This window comes from Lactuca sativa, chromosome 5 (assembly GCF_002870075.4).
Source record: "Lactuca sativa cultivar Salinas chromosome 5, Lsat_Salinas_v11, whole genome shotgun sequence".
Taxonomy (NCBI): domain Eukaryota; kingdom Viridiplantae; phylum Streptophyta; class Magnoliopsida; order Asterales; family Asteraceae; genus Lactuca; species Lactuca sativa.
Window position 1 is genome coordinate 94,806,753 of NC_056627.2, and position 23,839 is coordinate 94,830,591.

General features: G+C 33.5%; 1 protein-coding gene and 1 long non-coding RNA gene across 6 annotated transcripts; one reads left to right on the forward strand and one right to left on the reverse strand.

Moving 5' to 3' along the window:
- The first annotated feature begins 5,626 nt into the window (after positions 1 to 5,626).
- LOC111916144 (disease resistance protein RPV1) lies at positions 5,627 to 13,392 on the forward strand. 5 transcript variants are annotated; one of them, XM_042902512.2, is made up of 7 exons: positions 5,627 to 6,252; positions 7,424 to 8,534; positions 8,629 to 8,919; positions 9,020 to 10,617; positions 11,058 to 11,133; positions 11,441 to 11,546; positions 12,931 to 13,392. In XM_042902512.2, the coding sequence occupies exons 1-4, from the start codon at positions 5,774 to 5,776 to the stop codon at positions 10,559 to 10,561; spliced, it is 3,423 nt and encodes a 1,140-aa protein (XP_042758446.1). In that variant the 5' UTR covers positions 5,627 to 5,773; the 3' UTR covers positions 10,562 to 10,617; positions 11,058 to 11,133; positions 11,441 to 11,546; positions 12,931 to 13,392. The 5 variants fall into 5 exon arrangements, with proteins under 5 accessions (XP_042758446.1, XP_023767546.1, XP_052620221.1 ...); XM_023911778.3 differs by having other exon boundaries at positions 11,444 to 11,546; XM_052764261.1 differs by having other exon boundaries at positions 11,441 to 13,392.
- Positions 11,331 to 13,033, reverse strand: LOC111916145 (uncharacterized). The gene is made up of 2 exons (XR_002858438.3): positions 12,895 to 13,033; positions 11,331 to 11,477 (listed from the first exon to the last, which is right to left on the reverse strand). It is a non-coding gene; the product is annotated as an uncharacterized LOC111916145 (long non-coding RNA).
- Positions 13,393 to 23,839: the final 10,447 nt, after the last annotated feature.

Here is a 23,839-nt window from a genome sequence, read left to right on the forward strand (position 1 = left end):
ACTAAAATAGATGAGATGGTGAGAGAGTGAGGTTGGGGAATTTCGAATAGAGAGGAAAATACACAACTTGATTCATATCAAAAATGAAAAAAAACTGTTAGAATATATGAGATGACATTTTTTCGAACACCTGGTGGGCTTCTTTTAATACATTTGCAAATAAATAAGATTTTGCACAAGGTTTTCTAAAAACAACCTAATATCAGAAAACCTTCGCTAAAGGTTGTGTTTTAGTCCACAATCTAAGTTTGAATACTATCAAAAGCGAAGGATTTTGTACAATCGTAATTTCTTTTCCCAAAGTAACCTGATGTGAATCTTTTTTCTTAAACAAACCTGATAGCTTTTTTTGTTTTGCAAATTTGGTCAACTTAAATTGCTGCAAGCAAGGATTATTTTGGATATTACTAGTTACTAGAAAAGTTAAACCAGGCTCTCATTAGGAAACATCTTTTTAAAAAATCTTCTGATTCGTAATCGTGACCAAGAAGAGGTAAGATTGATTGGGTAGAACACGGTGAGCCACCAAGTCGATGGCTTTTTGTCGAATTCTGTTGAGTCATAGCATCTTCGATATGTTTGAACTTATTTTTCTTTCTTCAAAACGTCGATAAGAAGTTGAAAATCATGGGAAGGAATTGATGTAAATAAATAAGAAAAATAAGGAAAGAATTAAGGAAATAATATAATCATTAAACAAAACTATGTAGTTTCAAGAATTGGGGTACACAATGTTATATACCCTCAAGGGTATATTCACCTTTCCCATATATATATATATATATATATATATATATATATATATATATATATATATATATATATATATATATATATATATAGGGAGTGGTTCAAATGAGAACCACAAAAGATTAAGAACCGTAAGAACCCTATTTTATAAGTAAATATGTACACATTAGTTATTCAAAATGTTAAAATCCAAAAAAAAATTGTATTTTTGGTACGAAAAAAAAAGCAAAATTAAAAATTTTGCAGTATAATATTTTCATTCATACATCGATTCATATTTTAACATAAAAATAATACAAAATAAATAAATTTAATACAGTCAATCCATAGTTTAGTACACAAAATTCACAATTCAATACAATCATAATATCACTAATTTAGGAAAGCCAAACTCAAACTCTACCACCACCACCAACTAACACATGTTAACACCATCCATGTATGTCAACGTGGTAACCATCATTCCTTTCAAACCAAATCTGTATATAAAATCGTACATTGTTAGCTTAAATACTATATTCATTGTTTAATAAACACATTAATTCACTAATTTAGAGTTTAATGCAATAATTATATAAACGAATACATTCTTACATATTTATACAACACAAAAAATAATTATATTCACAAAAAAATAAATACAAAAATTCATACATAAATCATTCATATTTTAACACAAAATTCATTAAAAATTCACACTTTAGTACAATCAAGTCACATCTTAATACAATCATTTTGATAGTTAACTACATAAAATTCACAACTTAATTTAATAAATTCACAGTTTAATACACAAATATTACAAAGCCATATTCTTAACTTAAAACTTACATTTATACGTTTAGATCTATAAGGTAGTGCTTCTTTCAAAAGTTTATTTACATAGATATTTATAGTTTAATTTATAGATACTTTATTCATAATTATATAAAATCGTAATAAATCATGCATTTATAACTTAAAACTTATGTTTTTCATTGAAGCAAACATTTATGCATAAAAAATCATGCGTTTCCAGCTTAATACTTGTAAAAAGCACATGCATTCACAACTTAAAACCTTTGTATTTTATTGAAACAACCATACATGTATAAAAATCATGTATTCACAACTTAAAATTTATAAAAAAATCATGTATTCACAATTTTAAACATCTATTTTCTTATTAATAACAGTTAAAACTAACATTAACATAACTAAATAATAAATAAACATTAAAACATTACAAATCATCATTTTAAAAAACCTAAGTTAACATTATTTGAGAAAATAGTAATATAAGAAAGTATAAAACATCAAAAAAAAAATCATATATTCACAACATTCACATTTTAAAATTCATATTTTTCAATGAAACAGTCAGATCTGTATAAAAAAAGCATACATTCACAACTTAAAACTTATAAAAAAAACCATGCATTTAAAGCTTAAAACTAATGTCTTTCATTTACAAAATCATATTTGTATAAAAAATCATGCATTTACAGCTTAAAACTTATAAAAGCACGCATTTGTAGTTTAAAACTTATTGAAATCATCCATTCACAGCTTAAAACTTATAAAAGTTCATGCATTCACAACTTAAAACTTATATTTTCTTATTAATAACAATTAAAACTTACCTTAACATAACTAAAGAATAACTGAAACATTAAAACATTATATTTCACGCTTAAAAACCTAAATAAATTTATTTTATAACACTAACATAATAACACATATTCTAAAATTAATTTATTTTAGAAAACACTATCATTATGCAAATATTATAAAAAAATAATAAGGAAATAGACCAAGATTCACTACGTAATAACAGTGGATTCACAACTTAAGAGTTTATGCAAATATTATAACAAATAAGAAAACAAACTTAGATTTATAATTAAATAGCATGATTTCACAAATTAATAACAGTTAAAACTAATTTAACAAAAGTACACACCAAAAGAGAGATTATAACACTAAATTCACAGCTTAACAGAAGGAATAAAAATAAAAATAAAAAAAAAAATCGACGTACCTGATGCATATATGTGGTGGTTTTCATCGAAAATTAGAGAGAAAGAGATGGAGCCAAGCTGGTGATTTTTCACTAGAGTGGCTAGGTAGCATGTGTTATGGCGGTCTCAAATGTCATCGGAGCTCTAGATATAGAGGCATAACTCGTAGATCTAGAGAAAAGTATCATAGATTTGTCATCAGAGATCGTAGATCTATCACCAAAGAAGTATAATGTGGCTTTTTTTTAGTGTTCCAGCAAAGAAAAAGTGGTGGATCTGAAGGTGGAGGTGGCAGTGATAGCAAATTTGAAGGCGGAGATTCTAGATCTGACCAAATCTAGATAGATCTGGAGTAGGAAGAAGACCAGGGATGAGAAAAAGCACCAAAATCGTTTAGATCTAACTATATCAGAACATGAAACACAAAGAAAATTGGTAGCAATCATGTTAATTCGACAATGATGGAGGTGTTGTAGGTGTTTTCATCAGATCTTTTCATAGATCTATAGACGAAAATACAGAGGTGAAAAGCATAGATCTGAGGTTGGAATCGTAGATCTGGAACCGTTGGAGCTTGTGGAGTTGATGGCGGCGACACGACGATGGTAAGAGGCAGCGGTTGTTTGCCGACGGTAGGAGGCGACGACGGTGCATGGTGGTGGTTGGTGGCAACTGGTGGTAAGTTATGTGTGTTCTTCAAGTTTAGTGGAAGAGCTTTCAGAGAGTTTCAAATATTTATTTCTAAAGTATTAGGCATTGTTTAAACAGATGATTTAGATCTGATACATATAAGTTGTTTTAGTGTTTATGTTATCAAAATGACTATAATGCCCTTATTGTTTTTTTATATTTATCAAAACATAGAAAACAATCAAATGTTTGGAATTAACAAAAAAAATACACTTAATATATGTTAAAATAGAGTGGTTCTTAGAGTTCTTAATCTTTTTTGGTTCTCATTTGAACCTTTACCTATATATATATATATATATATATATATATATATATATATATATATAGAGAGAGAGAGAGAGAGAGAGAGAGAGAGAAAGAGAGAGAGAGATGGACCAAAATGATGATTATTTGCAACAAAAATCTGCAAATAAATGAAAATCCACAAAATTATGCAAATAAGGGAAAATCAACTACGAAATTGAGTGTGGACATTAAAAACGTACCATTTTATTTGCAAAAGCGCACCAACATATTTTCTCGGTTAAAAACTTAAATCACACCGAATGGAACTGAATACGAATTTAAAACTGGAAAACTACACCCAAACAAAAACCGCACCTATCGGTTTTTCCATATAGAGACCGCACCTTACGGTTTGTGGTTGATAGTTTGGTTCAAAAACCGTACCATGCTTACCACTACACTCAACATATCAAGTCAAAGGCCGAAGTCGTACGTGTATGGTTGTTCACTATTTGGTTAAAACCGAATTGTACAATTAGACAATTTGGATTGGACAATTTGGTTTGGATATTCGGATTTTTGAATTGATTTTAAGTTAAACCGAATTATTATTTTTGGAGTTCGGATTGGTTTTGGTTTATAAAATAAAAACCGAATGGTACAAAAAAACCAAATAACAACTTATTATTTATTTGTAATATATATCTTTAATCATTTATAAATTTACTAAATTGTTTTTTTAATGTTAGAAACTTTCTACCAAAATAGTACTTTAATATGTATTTCTTATCAAAAGTTTTTTGTCAATTAAATATTAAACTATAACTAATTTTTCTTAATAATTGTTTATAAATTATAATTCATAGCTAATAAGTTTTATTTAGTTACTTTTAAAGTATTAACTAATATTTAAGTTATACATTATTTAAAATGTTTTGCCTTTTAAAAACCGAATTGTAAAAAAACCGATCCAACTGAACTCTAATTTGGTTTGATCGGATCGGATTTGAATTTAGTTTGAACTATTTGGATTTATGTTTTGAAAATCGAACTCCATTTGGATTTACTTGATAGGGTCAGATCAAATCAATCCATCCAAACGAATACCCCTACGTAGGCGAACGACAAACCCAAACAAGATAGCTTCGTTTGTATTTTCTTTGACTATTTTTGGCTATTTTCTATTTTTTGATATTTTGGGATAAATCATTACAATATTAGATTATTTTTGTAAATTTACTTTATATTTATTACTTAATTTTAAACATGAAATTTAAGTTGGCCCTACTTTTACTTCTCCGCTTAGATGGTTCAACTCCATTTCCAAGCACCAAGAAGATGAAAGAATTGCAGAGGTTTACACAAGGTCATAGAATGAGATCTGGCTGGAAATCCAAGGCTCCGCAACTGGTATTCCCTTTTATAACACCATGTACTCCCCACCTCTTCCGTTTGATAAAATATTCGTGTTATCTCTATTCACCTCCACCATCAATCATTCAAATCGAATTAGGATTCTTCCATGAACTCAATAATATATTATATTATCACTAAGTTGCTCTGACGAGGTACTGTAACATAACTCTGAGTGGATTTATGACCTGAAGGATATATTACATCCAGCTCATTTTAGTGGTGATCATTCCATCAGAATTGAATCAGGGCTCGTTGATATGTGCATTTTGAAAGGACATTCATGTCATTTTTTTCTCATTTTCAGCTGCCAGCAGACTCTTTCAGAGATCAAGAAAATTAAAAAGGGGTATGATTTATGAAGGTGACAAACTTAGTTTCACGATTACAGGACATATGGTGAAAAAGAAAAAAGGCGAACTGGGAATGTTATTTTTGTACAACCAGAAGGATCATTTATGTAATCGCTCAAAGCTTTATAACCGCTCTCACAAAAAGACAAGTTTTAAATAAGCAAAAAATACAAGTTGTGGGTGTGGTTGGTTTTATTGGGGTTGACTTTCACATTACAAGTATTGAACCATCGTTCTGATAGTTATTCACTTCATCTCTTCTGAGTTTCTTTGCAATCGTTTGTTTAGATTTTCTTCATCAAAGACTTGAATTTATAGGATCCTTCAAGTGCATCATCAATGGCGTCTTCTTCTACTTCATCCATTTACAAGAGTTTTAAGTATGATGTGTTTTTGAGTTTTAGAGGTGAAGACACCCGTACAAATTTCGTTGATCATCTTTATTATGCTCTTCAGCAGAAAAACATTCATACATACAAAGATGATGAGAGAATCAAGAAGGGTAAAAGGATCTGTGATGAGCTCATCAGATCCATTGAAGACTCAAAACTATACATCATTGTTTTCTCAAAGAACTATGCCTCTTCTTCTTGGTGCTTGGATGAGCTTGTGAAGATCATGGAGTGTCACAAGACCAACGAGCATACTGCTTACCCTGTTTTCTATGATTTGGAACCCTCCGAAGTCCGCAAACAAAGCGGGGCAGTTGAAAAAGCCTTTGCTAAGCATGAAAACGAAGAGGCTGCTGGGAAATGGAGGGAGGCTCTGAAAGACGCAGCAGATTTGGCTGGGTGGGAGTTGAAGAAGACAGTTGATGGGTAATTCCTTCATCATTTTTTTTTTTTTTTTTTTTTTTACTTTCAATTTGAACCGACCTGGTCCATAAAGCCTGAGTTAGATCCGACTCAATAGATTCGGCGCCCATTGGTCAACAGTGAGAGAAGGGAGAGGTGGATAGGTGTTTTCAAGAGAGAAAGGGTTGTCTTTTAGGCTTTACACAATTAGATAGACGAGAGAAGGGAGAAAGGCCAATCAAAAGGGTGGGGACAGTAATTTGAAACTGAAAAATTAAATAAAAATTACTAAAAAAATCAAACAAGGGTAAAATCGTAATTGTTGACCAGTTACGAAACAAAATGAAACCATGGGGACTAACCAAGAAAGAAATAAAACCACTAGGACCAAACAAGTAGGGTTATCATAGTTGTCCTCAGCATGCCTGTTTTGTCAAACCACAAGGACCAACCAAGTAATTCTGTCAATTCATAATTTGTTTCCAAAATCAATATTTTCTTAATTTGAGAAAAGCATAATTCATAATATTAATCCCTATGCCAAAAAATGGGGCTAAATGGAAGATATCAGCAATATATTTTTTGTTTTTACTTTTTATATTATGACAAGAAAAGAATTTAAAAAATAATGCTGCCCTTATTTATTAATTAGACTTTTTGAAACTTGAAACTAGGTTTTTGAAGTCAATATAATTTTACCCATATCATGTCTTTGGAAAGAAATAATGGGATGACAGGTAGCGGTAGCTCATTGCTAGAAAGGGTAAATTTCTTATAATGCAATGCCTTATTAAAGAGTAATATTAAAGTACAATGTTGTAATAAGAAAAAATGATAGTACAATCCGATAATAAAGAAAAAAAATTAGAAAGTATATTGCTATTTTTGCAGTCAGATGTATAAAGTTTCAACTTATTTGTTAGTTTATTTTCTCATATGAATGCTTGTTACACTTTTTTTCTTTCATCAATCTATGTAGTATTCTTTCATTACGTTTGCACTTTGCAGTATTCTTTCATTGAGTTTACCCTGGATGTAAAAGGCTTGGGCATGGCGTCTCATGTTGTATTCTCAAATTCTTACTCATCTTGTCGGAATGTTAAACATGAAATTATAGGGACGAAGCTAAGTTCATGAAAGTAATTGCCGATGTGGAAATTTTGAGTACGCTAACTGAATCTTCTTTAATTTACAGGCACGAAGCTAAATTCATCCAAAAAATTGTTGAAGTGCTTTCACTAGAGTTACGAGCCATCAATTTCAACATTGATGAAAAGTTAGTAGGCATGGAGACCCGGATGAATGATGTTTTGTCATCTTTGGGAACTTGTTCTAATGATGTACGCATGATCGGAATCAAGGGAATTGGAGGTGGTGGGAAGACAACTTTAGCCAGGGCTGTTTTTGATCAAATATCCTTTCAATTCGAAGGTAAAAGCTTCGTTGAAAATGTTAGAGAAGTTTCCAAAGCTTCTTTGTCCGGTTTAAAGTCGTTGCAAAACCAAATCCTTTCCGATGTCTTAAATGATCAGGGCATCTCTGTTAGTAGTGTTTATGACGGAAAAAACATGATGAAGAGGAGGATGCCTGGTAAAAAGGTTCTTCTTGTTCTAGATGATGTGGATCATATAGAGCAGCTTGAGGCATTAGCCGGTGAAACAAATTGGTTTAAGCCAGGAAGCAGAATTATCATTACAACAAGAGATGAGCAAGTACTTGTTGCACATGGAGTGAAGTCGATTCATAACGTCCGGTTGTTATTGGATGAGGAAGCAATTTGCCTCTTCAGTAGGTATGCATTTGGGAGAGTGATACAAAATCTAGGGTACGAAGAGTTGAGTCAGCAAGTTGTGCATTATGCTGCTGGTCTTCCCTTGACGCTTAAAGTTTTGGGTTCGTTTCTTCGTGGTAAAAATGAGCTTGAATGGACAGATGCCCTAGAACGACTAAAAATAATTCCATTGATGGAAACTCTGAAAAAATTGGAAATAAGCTATGACGATCTAGAAGAGGATTACAAGGAAATATTCCTAAATGTTGCAAGCATACTAAAAGGATGGTCGAAAGCAAGCACAATCAAAGCACTTGAAAGCTGTGGATTTCATGCTAGAAATGGTTTAAGAGTTCTTGAGCAAAAATCTCTCATAACTGTTGATAATGTTCGGGGTGAAGAGTATCTAAGCATGCATGACCATATTGAAGAAATGGGCAGGAACATTATTCGTCGTTCACACCCGGATAACCCTAACAAACATAGTCGATTGTGGATTAACAAAGAAATTGTAGATATATTGGCTAATGACTTGGTAAGGATCAAGTTTATCTATAACTAAGTTGGAGCAAATCCATTTTTATCTGTTACGACAAAAGTTTCATGGTGTATTCTTTTTTGAATTATAGGGTACTGAAGCGACAAGATATATACAGTTGTACACGACGGAAATCAGTCCACAAATTGTGATGAAAGGTCTTAGGAAGATGAAGGAACTTAGATTTCTTCACGTGTCTGTGGGCTCTATTGATGCAAGTAAAATTGACTGTTTTTGTTCGAATTTGAAATTTTTGAGGTATTTGTGTTGGAACCATTACCCTTTTAGGTCTTTACCTAAAACATTTCAAGCAGATAATCTTGTTGCACTTTACATGACTGAGAGCAGAATTGTACAACTTTGGGAAGGGGGAGAAAGAAAGGTACAATTATACTTTATTGATTTTTTTTTGTGTTCACGCATTTTGAATGCTATATATCCATTGCTTTGTTAATATTGACCTTGTTTTTTTTTTGCATTAGCTTCTTAACAAACTGAGATTCCTTGACCTCAGTTATTCAATGTTGAGGACCCTTGATCTTGGGCTTACTCCAAATATCGAGATGTTGAATCTTAAAGCATGTCATAATTTGGTAGAAGTGCACATGATTGGTGGATGTTTAAAGCTCATAACTGTCGACCTCGGTTTTTCAATGTTGAGAACCCTTGACCTTGGGTCGGCTCCCAATATTGAGCGGTTAGATCTTGAACATTGTTCGGAATTGATAGAACTTCGCTTGTCCAATATATGTTTAAATCTTAGATCCCTCAAACTCAATAATTTAAAATTGAGGAACCTTGACATTGGGTTGACTCCGTGTCTCGAGTATTTAGATCTTAAAGAGTGTTACAATCTGGTAGAACTTCACATGGCCGATGAATGTCTAAAAAAGCTTGTCTACTTAGACTTAAGTGGTTGCTTGAGGTTTAAATCTTTTAAGTTTGAAATAAATATGGATGCTTCTTGTAGTGAGGTTGAATCACTTGAGGTTGGTCCTTTAGCTGAGTTACATCTGAGTGTGGGGCCCATACTTGTATTATGCCCCGTTCACCCCGACAGTAATTTGCCAAAGTTTCAGTTTAAATGTTTTTATAGAGAAGATCAGCCCTTACTGACTAGAAACCTTGAGAAGCTTATTTCTGTAGGTATGTGTGTTTGCACAAACCTTTATACGTTTTCAAGAAGCATTTGTGGGTTACAACGCTTAAAAAAACTTAAACTCCACGGTGGTATTCCCGAGGCCCCTAGGGACCTTGGTCAGCTAGAATATCTAGAGCAATTAGATTTGTCACATACACATATTAAACATCTTCCTGATAGTATTTGTATGTTGAAAAATCTGAAATCTCTCAAACTTAAATCGTGTGTGCTTCTTGAGAAGTTACCCGAGGATCTTGGTCGGTTAGAATGTTTAAAGAAGCTAACTGTTACATCTGCAATGATTAAAGATGTTCCTGAGAGCATTTGTATGTTGAAACAACTGGAATCTCTCAAACTTAGTTATTGTTCGTTTCTCGAAAAACTACCAGAGGATCTTGGCCAATTAGAATGTTTAAAGAAGCTAGATTTGTCATCTACAAACATTAAAGGTATTCCTGATAGCATTTGTATGTTGAAGGATCTTGAATCTCTTGATCTTTCTTGTGTGTTGCTTGAGAAGTTACCTGAGGATCTTGGCCAATTAGAATATCTAGATTATCTTGACCTCAGCTATTGTAAGTTTTTACAAGATATTCCTGACAGCATCTGTCAGATGAAATGTCTAACGTATCTCTGGCTCTGTTATTCTCCTCAACTTAAGAAATTGCCTGAGGAACTTGGAACTTTAGAATGGTTAAAATATTTAGATTTAAGAGGCACGTGCATAAGTCATCTTCCGCAGAGCATCTTATTGTGGAAAGGTCTTTGTATTACTACGGGAAAAGTGCGACTCGATTTATCCGGTCCATACTGCTATGTACGGGTCTCAAAAGATGATTTTGAGAGGCTCAGAAGGCCCGGAAAAAAAGCCAAAATTAATTAATTTTTCAGATGTTGAGTTAGAACTCAGAATTGGCGATGGTTTGGCATATCATAAAGGTGACAATTCTTTTTATCATACATTTTACAGTCTCAGAATTTAAGAATCGGATGTTAAACTTATTATAACCACACATGTGGATCTTGTGAAAAATATTGCGCACAAAAATTTTATTCCCTTTTCCATCATTAGCAATTTAATTAAAGTTGTATTTGTGTTAGAATCTAGTGTTAATATCATAATTGTGGTTTTTCCAGATTAAAGACCTTGTATTAGAAACTTATAACAGCAGTTTTTTTTTTTCAAAAAACTTGTCAAATGTGAGGTTTTTTTTTTTGAAAAATAAAATAAAAAGCCAAGAATCTTTTTGAAGGAAATAAAAAAATGCAAGGTGTTTTTCAGAAAAAAAAAGGTTGAGGTTTAATCCAAAAAAAAAAAAAAAAACCCAATATATAAGTAACCCTAAAATGTATCCTAATGTTTGAACCATTTTTTGTAGGGAAGAGCAATCAACACACAAGGTGATTTGGCAAACAACTTTTGCAAAACTATTTGTTTGGCTTACATCATTCAATGTAATTGATTCTTGTCCTTAGTATCTTGAGTTCCTTTAACCATGTATTATGATTTTTTCTTCATACTTAAAGTAAATCATCTTTTATTGAATATAACAGAAAAAAATACTTTTTCCCTACAGTGGTGTTTTGGAATTTTCATAACAAAATTCCCAGAAAATACCTGTTTTCTAGAACTTCCATGTACAACAACCACATGATTTAATCTTAGATTTATAGCCAACAAAATAATCTTACATTTGGTATAGTGATTCGATTGGTTCTCTGAATAGAATACTTACACAAGGAATGTTGCTTATTTGAACAGCAGAACTCTCCTTTATCTACACCAATGCCTCAAAAATCTGATACAAATAAATATCATGTTGAGGAAGATCATCCAAATACAAAGCAATGTTCAGTGATATAATTAGGTAGCGTTTTAAAAATACAAATGTCTTTTATTAATAAAATTTGTAAGTACAAAGCTAGAAATGGGTAGATTTAAAATTACAATGCCTTAATAAGAAAAATAGATTTAAGGTACAATCTTTTTCTTATAGAAAGAATCATCTGTCAGATAAATATCAGTTTAAAAGGTTTACACTTTGAATATATGAAATTATCAATGCATTTCTTTGCCTTCTATGGATGTGCTGATTATTGATTCAATTTTGAGTACTTGGAGTAATTGAATAGGGTGGAACTAATGTGAATGAATCAAAAGTTGTAATTTTTTGTCCTACCCAAAATGGTGATACTTATGTACTTTCATCTATTTGCATATTATAGCATTAGAGCTTCAATTCTCTCTATTACAGCATAGTACTTTCAGATTTACTTACTAAGGCATTACATTTTGGAAACTTTTACCCAATTATAACATTGTATTTTCATTTTTTTCATACTAGCAATGGAAATTGCTTTGCAATCAGATAACATTGCTATAATTGTTTTTTTAAAAGTAGAATGCTGTAATAGGAATCAATAATTCGGTATATTTTTCGTAGTATAATGCTGTAATACAAAAAGTCAATACAAGTAGGATGCTATAATAAACGAAATCAATGTAAGTACATTGCTATTTCTTGCATTTAGCTCAAATTTCATTAAACTTAAAAAGAGGTCATACCAAATCACGAATAAGGCTATTTACCATCTTTTTTTCTTGAGAATTTATAAAACGATGTATGCAATTAAAAATATTTACCAACGAATGAGACTTCAAAGAGAACATCTGATACATTAAAGAGAGTTAGGACACTCTTGGGTTAGTCTTTCATAATGTTGTCATCAAATAATGTACCAATGTAGAAAGATAATAAATTAAGGATGCTGATAATACTTCTCCTCATGGTGCTGTGCAGAAAAATATATGATGTTAAACACAAAATATCAACAGTGAATTATATATTTTCAAAAGGAATAACAGGTTTAAACCAAGTTAATAGTTAACCTACAAGCTACAATAGAACAACATAATGTATCACAAGACAACATCAAGTCAAGAGTAGAGAGAGATAAAATCATCTATTAACATCAAGTTTATAACCATATTTTGTCTAGAGTATTCAAATGTACAATACCAAATCACAGAAAGCAAAATTACAAAAAACAGAATTCACAAGACAATGTCACTAGAGCATTTATGCAAACACCTTGTGTGCATATCAATGTTCAACCAGTATTTAACTATGTAATTTTGTATGAAAGTGAAAAAGAAAGAAATACAGAGTAGAATATACAAAATCATAGATAGATTGTATAATGACTGATGGGTACCTTAGTATTTCTGATTTGTCTCTATCATCTATGAAGGTGCTAGCATCATCAGTTTGGGATCATCCTAGTGAGTGGTTATCAGGTTATGTGTTAAGATTAGCGACTACAATGGAGCAATTAGTATATAGTAGACTCGGAGTAAGTGAAGATTGAAGATTGATGAACAATAAGTCCGAGACCAATATCACTAAAAGAAAAAGTGAAAGATTACATTTGGCAATTAATTAGTTTGTGTCTTGGGATTACAGAAACATGTGTGTTCACCATTGCGATTGCAACAGTGTATGAGGAATCTTGACTTTATCTTCTCGTCTTCATAATGGACGCCTTAATCGGTGAATGGCTCGTCTTCTATTGCTACTTCCGTTGGTCCACAGATACAAAGCATATGATTTAAAACTTTTTAAAAAGAGTAAATTACAAAAATGTTCCTGTGATTGCAATTTTATTCTAACTTTTGATATTCTTTGATAGTATTTGTGGAATATTTTCTTGAAATATTGGTGCTTTATACTAATTCCATTAAACATTAGTTACTGACCGGTAAATATAATATTGTGTTTTTTTATTTGATTAGATACCACGTGAATGTCTGCACACGTAGAAAAAATAAAACCGGGAAACGTTTAATAGAAAAAATCCAAAATTATAAAACCTTTTATAATACTAACCACATTTGTAATAACATATATAAGTCTATGTTTTACAATAAAAAATTATTTATGCATATCTTACAATGTTCGCCTAATTTATATGAATATAGCCCGACACATGTTACAATGTTCGCCTAATTTATATGAATATAGCAAGTTTGTAAGGATTTTTTAACGAATAGTTAACCAAACAATATTGTAACATTTTAAAAATAAATATTTTATGGTATATTTTATTTTGAGACATAAGGACACCGTAAATTTTCTACTTACACATTAGCCAGGTTATCCAAATATTTTATGTAAGTCAAGAATGTGTTATAATTTACTTAAATCTAAGAAAGTAATTGACTAATTATAAAAGTACATTAATGTATAAAAACAAAGTCATCATAGTATTCTTCTATTGATATTTTTGTTACATCTCATAAACAAGATGCACAATATTCATTGATGATGATAGACCAACTAAATTGAAGACAATTCCTTTTAAAGAGGGAGGGGATGATGTGAATGCGAATTGTAACATTTCACAATCAAGGCTGGTGTTGGTTACGATTGGGTGCGAATGGATGCGAACGATCACAACTCGTCGTAGTCCCTAGTAAAATGATGTAGTTCTCGGAAGAGTAGAATTGCAAAACTCGAAATATGCAGTGAGAGTGTGAGACCCGGATTGATGTTGATTGTGAACGGCTAGTGCTAGATGTTGGACGCAAGGCTGCTGGATGCGAAGAGTCATTTTTGCGAGGAGTTTGCATGGTCTCTTATTTTTGTTGGAGCTGGAAGATTATAGAGGGGTTTTGGTTTATTTTAGGCGTCAATAAGCCTTTATAAGGCAGTTTCCTTTTATTTTGAAGTTTCCTTTTTGTAATTAGTTTTTAGGCGATAAATAGCACCTCTTGTTAAACATTATGGATATATTGTTGGATTTTGAATTTAAAGAGATTTGGTGTTCTTTTGAGTTGCTTACTTGCCCCTTTGTCAATTTTAGGACGTGTTTTCTAGGTTGATTCGAATTCAAATCAATAGTTCTTGATTTTTCTTCATTGATACTTAATCTATAGGTCTAGATTGTTTATTAAATCTATCTTTTTTCGTTTTCTTGTCACTTAAGTTATTATTATGTTGTATTTCATATTACTTGATAACAAACCCCTCCATATTCGTATCATAAGTGGTATCAGAGCGTTGAATTCGTATCATCATCTACATTTCAATACAACATGCCACCCCCAAACCGATAGACAAAGTGAGCGGATGATTCAGACGCTCAAAGATATGCTCATGGTGTATTTGCTATATTTTGATAGGAGTTAGGATACTTATCTTCCAGTGGTCAAGTTCTCCTACAATAATAGCTACAACGCCAGTATCAATCGACCACCCTTCGAGATGCTTTTATGGGAGGTGATGTTGGACACTAGTTTGTTGGGGCAAGGTCGGGCATCGAATTATGGGGAGTACCGAATAGTGCTCCAAACTACTGAGATGATTCAACAGGCACGTAATCGGTTGTGAACCGCACATAGTCGCTAGAAGAGCTATTCTAACCAGCATCGATCGGACCTCAAGTTCCAGGTTGGAGACATGGTGCTTTTGAAGGTGTCAACTTGGAAAAGTGTCATTCGATTCCGGAAGCAGGGCAAGTTGGGCCCGTGGTTAATTAGTCCCTACATGATTATTGTCCGGGTGGGCATGGTTGCATACCAGCTATATTTTACTGATAAGCTCAGTTATATCCATAACACTTTCCATGTCTCTCAGTTACATAAGTGTTGGGCCGACAACTCCGTGGTGGTTCCCCTAGATGACATTCAGGTTGATGAGCGCCCGAACTACATAGAGTGACCGATTGCGTTTCTCGATAGGAACATGAAGACATTGTGCAATAAGGAGGTGAATCTAGTAAAGGTGCAATGGCAACATCGGAAGGGTTTCGAATGGACTTGGGAACCTGAGGTTGAGATGAGGGGATATTATCCCAAATTATTTGAGACATAGGACTTCAAGGATGAAGTCTGATTCAAATGGAGGAGAGTTGTAAGATTTAGATCTTTGAGGTACTTAATTTCAACAAATTTTAACCTTTTGGAAGTGTTCGCAATGTGAGCTATGCCCAGTCACGTTGTGAGTTAACATTGACAAGTTGACTCACATATTTGAGTCTCACGATGTGAGCCATTATTGGTCACGACGTGAGCAAAGTCTGATGACCAAAACCCTAATTTTTTAGGTATTAATGGAATGAGAGGGCTAGGGTTGCCCATCCTCATCCTCCCTCACTCTTGAGCCTCTAGAAACCCTAATCACAACCTTCTTAGAGATCCTTAGCCATTTTGGTGCATTTTCTAGCTTAAAGAAGAAGAAAAGAAAGGAAAACAAGTTTTATAGTGGTGGAGTTGCAAAGGATCATCCTTATCATCATGATCATCATCTCTTTTGGCTGTTGGACCTTTGTAAGTGCCAAAGGCTCAAACTTTCTTTCATTTTATGGCTAGATCTAGGATTTTTGTTCCATTTCTTTATGATTAAGAAAGATTGAGTGAAGAAGATCCATAAAGTTAGCCACTCAATGGATTCTGAGGGTTCTTTGAGCATCGTAATGTCAGATCTGGAAAGTGGTCAAGTATTGGAGTCATGCATAAGATTTTGGTGTCATATGTCCACTTTTGACCTAGAATGGATTAGGGACATGCATGGTGCATGCATGTCCATAAAGTGAACATTTTTATGGACATTTAGGGTCCCCTTAAGCTTATGGAAGAGTTAGATTTAAAGGCTTAATGGATTAAGGACTTAAAATATTAGTTTTTGGCTTCATACTGTAGTCACGACGTGAGACATAAGGTCTCATGATGTGACATTGAAATGGCACATTTATTGTTGAGTTTTTTAGACTCAAGATGTGACTAAGTTATGCTCACATCGTGAGGTCAGCTAGTGGGAAATCTATGACTGACTCTGTTGAGTGGGAACAAGTTTTTGCAATTGGACCAGGTGAACTCTCACGATGTGACCAATTAGTCACGATGTGAGACTCAATATTAGGATTTTTGACCGTTGACTTTGACTTTGTGGGTTGACTCTTTGACCTGTTTTGACTTTGGTTATTATGGATGATGGGTTAAGAGGGGTGGGTCCTAGCCATAACGAGGTAAAATAGTCATGTACCCTAGAAAGAGGGAGAGAGTATGAAAATGACCCTCAATTATGGAATTTCACCTTAATTGCTTATTATGGTTGTTTTAGATATTTTTAGTGTGAGGAGCTTTTGTAGCATCACAGCCCAAGTGTGAGTTTTATCTGACTATCGATTGAGGTGAGTCTTCTCAGCATACTCGTGGGTTGAAGGCACCAATATCGCTCCACTGGTTTGTATATGTAGGATGCATGTGTCTATATAACTATTGCTAGTACGATTGTATGTTGTATGCATGAGTCGATTTAGGCTCAGAGTCATCATGGACTCGAGATTGATACAGACCCGGGGTTTTTACAGACCCCACACAGCTACATGCTTTTATATGCAGTCATTATGGACTTGGGGTTGATACAGACCCGACACAACTACATGTTGTTATATATATGTTGTATGTGGTATTTTTGGGAAAACTCACTAAGTTTTATACTTATAGTTATGTGATTTAACATTTTCAGGTACTTCCAGTTCGAAAGGGAAAAGCTCGGCATGATTGCATCACATCCACTGGATTTTGCATTTATAATTTATTGATACTATGATGTTCTTTTAAATCATTGATGACATTGATGACATTTTATGAAAAATACATTGAATGTTTTATTATTTAAAAAGGAAAATTTTTCTATGAGTTTTCTGGACGTTATAGCGAAAGGTCATCAATGGTTATTGTCAAACTTCTTCATCATAAATGGCTAATGAAATATTCACGGAAAGATGCCACTTTATATTCGAAATCATATTCTAGTCAATTTAGTCCAAACTACCCAAAATATATTCAACATCTTCAATATTTCATCTTGTTCATCATGTTTATCAAAGAAACGAAATTTCAAAGAAGAATAGTCTAAGATTTCCCTATATATGTAAGCACCAAAGATCAACATCAACTCAGTGGCCGTTGTTAATCCTCTTCCATGCTCTTGCTAAAATTCATGCATGTGTGGTGCCTTGAATGGTATAGTTGTGTGCCTTATAAGGGCATCTTCAACCCACTCCCAAACTCCATTTCTTCCCCCATTTCTTTCGCCATTCTTCTCCAATTCTACCCCATTTTCATCTCCATTTTTGGAGATATGAATAGTATTCCCCCATATATGGTGGAATACTATTCATGTCTCCAAAAATGGAGGTGAAGTTTGGTTGTCAACTTTAGTCCCTCTTATTTTTATTTTATACATTTCTAGTTTATTTTATCTACTAATTATAATTTAAATGCAATATTTAATATTTATAATGTCATTTTATATACTAATTTATATTAATTAATTATAAATATAGAGTTTAATTAATAGAATAAGTTATAAAAATGGAATATTTTGGGAATATACTTTTTGGGGTAAAAAATTGGATAAAAAATAGAGTAGGGTTGGAGATGAAACACTATTTACTCTATTTTTTGCTCCATTTATAGGGGGAAAAATGGAGATGGGTTGAAGATGGTCTAATGACAAATCTGCAATCAAGTTTCACATTAGACCCACCACAACCATGGTCCATAAAAACTGCATACCCAATGAGTTAATCTATAACCTGAATATATGCTTATTAACTTGTACATAAAAATCTTCGACAATAATCAATCAACATATAAATACAAAGAAAAGTGTAATGATCAATCAAAAATTGAAAAAATTACTAACTTTATGTTATTTTCTTTCTTTCTTCATTCTTTCTTCTTGTGGTTGTTGGATGATGTGCAAACAAAAAAATATGTGGTTAGTGGATAATTGAGCATAATGAAGGCCTAGATAATGTTTTCAAAAGGAGGTAATTCGTACACAACAAAATTTTTCTATACACAACAATTTGTTCTTTAAATTGTTGTATTGTGCAAGTCAATCAAGCATAAAATGTTGTGTGCGGATAAAAACTGTTGTGTACAAATCACTTTCTTTTTCAAAACTACAGAATAATATTACATTGCTACTATGACAGGTTACAACGATTAATAAATGAATGTAAATTAACTCTCCCTGATTTTGTGGGACACCCATCTTATTTTTTGACCATTTAAAATGGAAATAAATTTAAAATTTTAAGAGTATTCACTTGTTAATTTGTTGCCTAAGACATCGCTTATAATAAATTGTTGCCTAAATAAATCCCAATCAAATAGGATTAAGATGTTTCCTAATTCTTTATTATACTCCTTCTAATTATGTAAATTTATTTAAATGTAGATGTAAAATCATAGAAAATATACATATCTAGTTTTTAGAGTGAAGGTGAAGAAAAATTACTAATTATGAGAAAATAGCAAATTAAACAAAATTATACTATTTTATTAAAAAAGATAGAATAGGTATATATATACACAATATACACATAGGAAAAGATAAAAATATAAATAGATATAATTTTAATTAAAAAACTGAATTTGTCCCACCCTCTTCTTCACTGTCCAATGGCTCTAACTCCATACCCTTCTTGAGAGGGTGTTTGGCTTAGCTTTTTAGAAGCCAAAAGATCTTTTAGGAAAAGATAGAAAGCAAAAGATGTTTGGCAAGTGCACTTTAAAAGCTACTTTTGAATTTTGATACAAGTAAAAAATGAACTTTTTGGAAAAGTCAGAAAACCTGACTTTTTGTGACTTTTCCAAAAAGAACTTTCGCCTCCCGAGTATCCCTATCTTAACTTCGAAAACCCAACTCCAATACTCCCAAAACACGAATAACATGAAGAATTGCAAGTGTTTGAACTCTTCTTCAGATCTGGCTGGAAACCCAAGGCTCCGGCAATTACATTTTCGACCCAATGAACTCCCACCTCCGCCATGGATACAATATTCATCGTTTTCTCTTGCCACCTCCAACATCAATCTTCCAAATCGAATCAAGGTTCTTCCATGACCTGAAAGATAAATACATTTACATCATCACTAAGTTTCTCTGATACTCCAATCAGGGTTTTGAGATGGGAATTTTAGTTAGAAGCAAATCAATGTTGATTAATCATGTTTTAGTTAACTGATGGAGTTGAAGACGCCAGTCACTAGTCTGATGGCAAAGGGAAGATTATCATGGTCTTCTTCAAATAAGTATGTATCCAATATTTCTTTGTTATTTCTGGCGAGCCACTATAACATACCTCGAGTGAATTCATGACCTGAAGACTATATTGGATCAAAATCGAATCAGTGCTTTTCTATTTGTACATTTCGAAAAAACATTTGTATCATCATTGTTCATTTTGAGCTCACAAACAGATTCTTTCAGAGATCAAGAGAATTAAAAAGAGGTGTGAAGGTGAAAACTTAGTATCATGGTTACAGGACATGTTCATTTTAGGACCTAAGGGTGAAAAGAAAAAGTTGAACTGGGAATGTAATTTTGGACAATCACAAGGATCATTTATGTAATTACTATAAGTTTTATAACCATTTAAAAAAGGACAAGTTTTAAATAAGCAATCCCAAATATCCCTTAAATTGCAAGTTGTGGATTTGGTAGGTTTCATTGGTGATTTTTGGGGTTGACTTTCACATTCCTAGTCTTATCTCCTCTGAGATTCTTTGCAATTGTTTTGTATAAATTTTCTCCAACAAAGACTTGAATTTATAGGATCCTTCAAGCGATTTATCAATAGCATCTTCTTCTGCTTCATCCATCCACTAGAGTTTTATTATGCTCTTCAGCAGAAAGGAATTCACGCTTACAAAGATGATGAGCGAATTAAGAAGGGCAAAAAGATCAGTGATGAGCTCATTGGATCCATTGAAGACTCAAAACTCTACATCATTGTCTTCTCCAAAAACTATGCCTCTTCCTCTTGGTGCTTGGATTAGCTTGTGAAGATCATGGAGTGTCACTAGACCAACGTGCATACTGCCTACCCTGTTTTCTATGATGTGGAACCATCTGAAGTATGCAAACAAAGCGGGGCAGTTGAAAAAGCCTTTGCCAAGCATGAAAATGAAGAGGCTGCAGAGAAATGGAGGGAGGCTCTGAAAGAAGCAGCGGATCTGGCTGGCCTGGTGGGAGTTGAAGAACACAGCTGATAGGTAATTTTTATCACATATTTGTATTATTCTTTAAATTTGAACCAACCAGAGCCTGAACTAGATCATGGTAGTTTCTCCTTGGTCAAAAAGAATTTTTTTACTCAAACTTGGAATATGATATTAAGCATTACCAAACCACCATGCACTGTCAAATGCGACTCAATAGATTCGGCACCCAACACAGCCAAATTATTTTGGCCGAAATCATGATAAATAGTTTAGAATCGACTTTCAATCTCAATATTTTCTTAATGACAAAAGCATAATTCATCATAAGCCAAAAATAGGGCTTGTTGGGTAGCGTAGCATTTTTGTATATTGCGTCTATTGGGCTCGGTTAATAGTCCATGTTTTGTACTCCGGTTTTGGGCCTGTCCAACCGTGAGCTGATAGGGTTTAGTATATAATAATGTGCTTGCATGCATATTAGAGATCGATTGAAAGAGTAACGATTGATAGCTTTACATATTTTCTTCATCGTTCTTGTAAACCCTAAATCCTCTACAGTAGAAGTTCTTTATCGAGCTCTTCTGAGGATTGTTTATTAATCATTCGCCATCTTTGATCCATTCTTGTGTTCTTGTTGTTTACTCGTTTATTAATTTACCTGTTTTATAGATCTAATTGATCTTCAAGTTAGTTTTTAACTTATCAATTGGTATCAGAGCAGGAGGCTGTGTAATCGATACACTTCTTTTCTGTGAAAAAGGTTTCGATTAGAGTTATTCCGCATTTATTGATATTTATTGAGCCGTCATCTCATTATTGACGTATCTTGATATTTATTGTTTTGCCCTAATTTGATATATTACAAGTCTGATCTTTGAACAGGTTATTCGATCAATTATGGACGAGTCGCAATCCAATCTTATTAATATTTCGAATAGCATTGGATCAACAATGAAGATTCTCATCCTGTACACCCATGATTATGAAGTCTGGGTGCATCACTTTGAAGATTATGTTATAGGATCTGAGGATAATGGATACCTCATCTGGGAAGCAATTGTTTCTGGACCCTTTTCTCATTCAGCAACTTCAAGGATTATTAAAACTCAAAATGAGTATAATGATCTTCTGAAAGATGTTAAAGATATTGCGCAAGACGAAAAAGATAAATTTCAGTGCAATATCAAAGCGTTAAGATTGATCAGATTCGCCCTTCAGTCCGATACTTTCAGGCTGGTGAGTTCATGCACGACGGCAAAAGAAATATGGGACAGGTTACGAGAATTGTAATCTACATATGAAGATCTTGAACACTCCATTCAAACCTTACTCTTGTCCGAGTTTGGTGAATTCAAGCAAGGAGCCGAAGAAACTGTGACTTAAACATTCGATCGCTTCAATCATCTTCTTAGCAAGATGATCAAACACGACATCGAAAGGAAGCTTATTGAGCAGATGGTTACATTTTTGAATGGTCTCAGATTAGAGTGGAGAGCAGTTATGTCCACAGTTAAAGCCCACGAGCAATTTAAATCCTATTCTTTGGTGAAACTGGTGGGCATCCTAAAATCTCAAGAAAAGATCGTGCTATAGGAGAAAAGTGTGGTTTCAAGCCTAGGTTCGTTGGCCCTCCTGTCCAAAAGAAAAGCTGTGATGGATGAAGAAGACCTCAACTTGGAGGACTATGACCTCACTTCTGAGGACTTTGCTATGATGGTGTCGAACCCCAAGAGGTTCATCAAGAAGAGATTCCCCACTAACAAGAACCGAAAATGGCAGGGGAGTTATAGCTCAGAAAAGGTCAAAGAAGAACCGAAGGCTGAAGAATCAAAGAAGGAACCAAAGGCTGAAGGAGATTCGAGAGTAAGCTGCTATTATTGTGGAGGAAAGAACCACTATGCAAAGGATTGTGTCCTCAAAAAGATGGCAGAAAAGGATGAGGAAAAGGATGAAGAAGCTTTGTTGCAGAAAAAGCTAGATGAAATCAGGAAGAAGAAATCTACTGCTAACCCTTCTATGAATGCGTTAATTGTGCAGGGTTCGGTAGCTGATGATGAGTTCGGTGGCGTGGAGGTCTGGTCAACCGACTCTGAAGATGATGAAGTGAGGAAGCCTTCTCATGGAAAGGCTTATGTGGCGAAAGAAGAGAGCAGTGGAGGAAGATGCTTGATGGTATCTGATGTATCTCAGATGAGGGGATGCAATACTGATGGAGGAAATGATGACACGAAGGAGCAACAGAACTTGTGCTTCACAGCTAAACCGCTCAGCGTGCAGTTCAACGAGCTTGATGAACTGATCAAGAAGGTACAATCAGTTTTTGTCTCATTTAAAGTCCCACAATGCTCATATGAAAAAGAATTAAAAAGTGTTAATTCAAGAATCTCTCATCTAGATAGTAGTTTAACTCAAACTCGAGTCACCAATTCTAACCTAACTGACCAATTAAGCAGGGTGTCTTCGAAGAGTGAGGAACGGCGCATGTGGATAGAACTGAAGGAGTCGGAGTTAATCAAAACAAAAGATGAAAACATTTATTTACAAAGAGACAATTTAAAGCTTTTGAAACAGCGAAATGTTTTTTGTCTGATTGCTAAACGTCTTTACACTAATATTACTCAGCTTCATTTGGATTGTGAAATAGGACAAAAGATTCATCGCATGATTCTACCCTTCCTTGAGTTTAAGGAGGATGAAATTGATGCTGAAGCGTATAATTGTGAAAGTGTTATTTCATCTGAGGATGTGAATCCGACGTACATGTATGGACTGGACAAAATCGAATCTTTCATTAAGTCCAAGGACCATAAGGACATGCTTAAAAACCTTTTGGATGAAAATGATAAACTGAAACTGAGAACCGAAACCATACAAAAATTTGACTCTTTAAACGCCAACTTGAGCTCAGAAAATAAAATTGACGTTGAAAATGCATCTGAGCTTAATGAGGACAACAATATGAGTGAAATTTCTGTAGAGGACACAGTTGACTGTTCAGAATTTGTCAAGAGCGAACCTGAAAACCACAAGAATCTTATTTCAGAAAATTCAGTGGAGTTCGCTCGTATGTCCCAACAAAAGTCCCCGATTCTTGCAGAAAAGGCAGTAGTATATCAAAAGGTTAGAACCACTCCAAAT

What these genes read in the sequence shown, in the direction of transcription:
- LOC111916144 (XM_052764261.1), top strand. Translation starts at nt 5,774, where the DNA reads ATGGCGTCTTCTTCTACTTCATCCATTTACAAGAGTTTTAAGTATGAT. An exon ending in TTGAAGAAGACAGTTGATGG is followed by an intron (nt 6,253 to 7,423) that starts GTAATTCCTTCA and finishes TTTAATTTACAG; the next exon opens with GCACGAAGCTAAATTCATCC. An exon ending in GGGAAGGGGGAGAAAGAAAG is followed by an intron (nt 8,920 to 9,019) that starts GTACAATTATAC and finishes TTTTTGCATTAG; the next exon opens with CTTCTTAACAAACTGAGATT.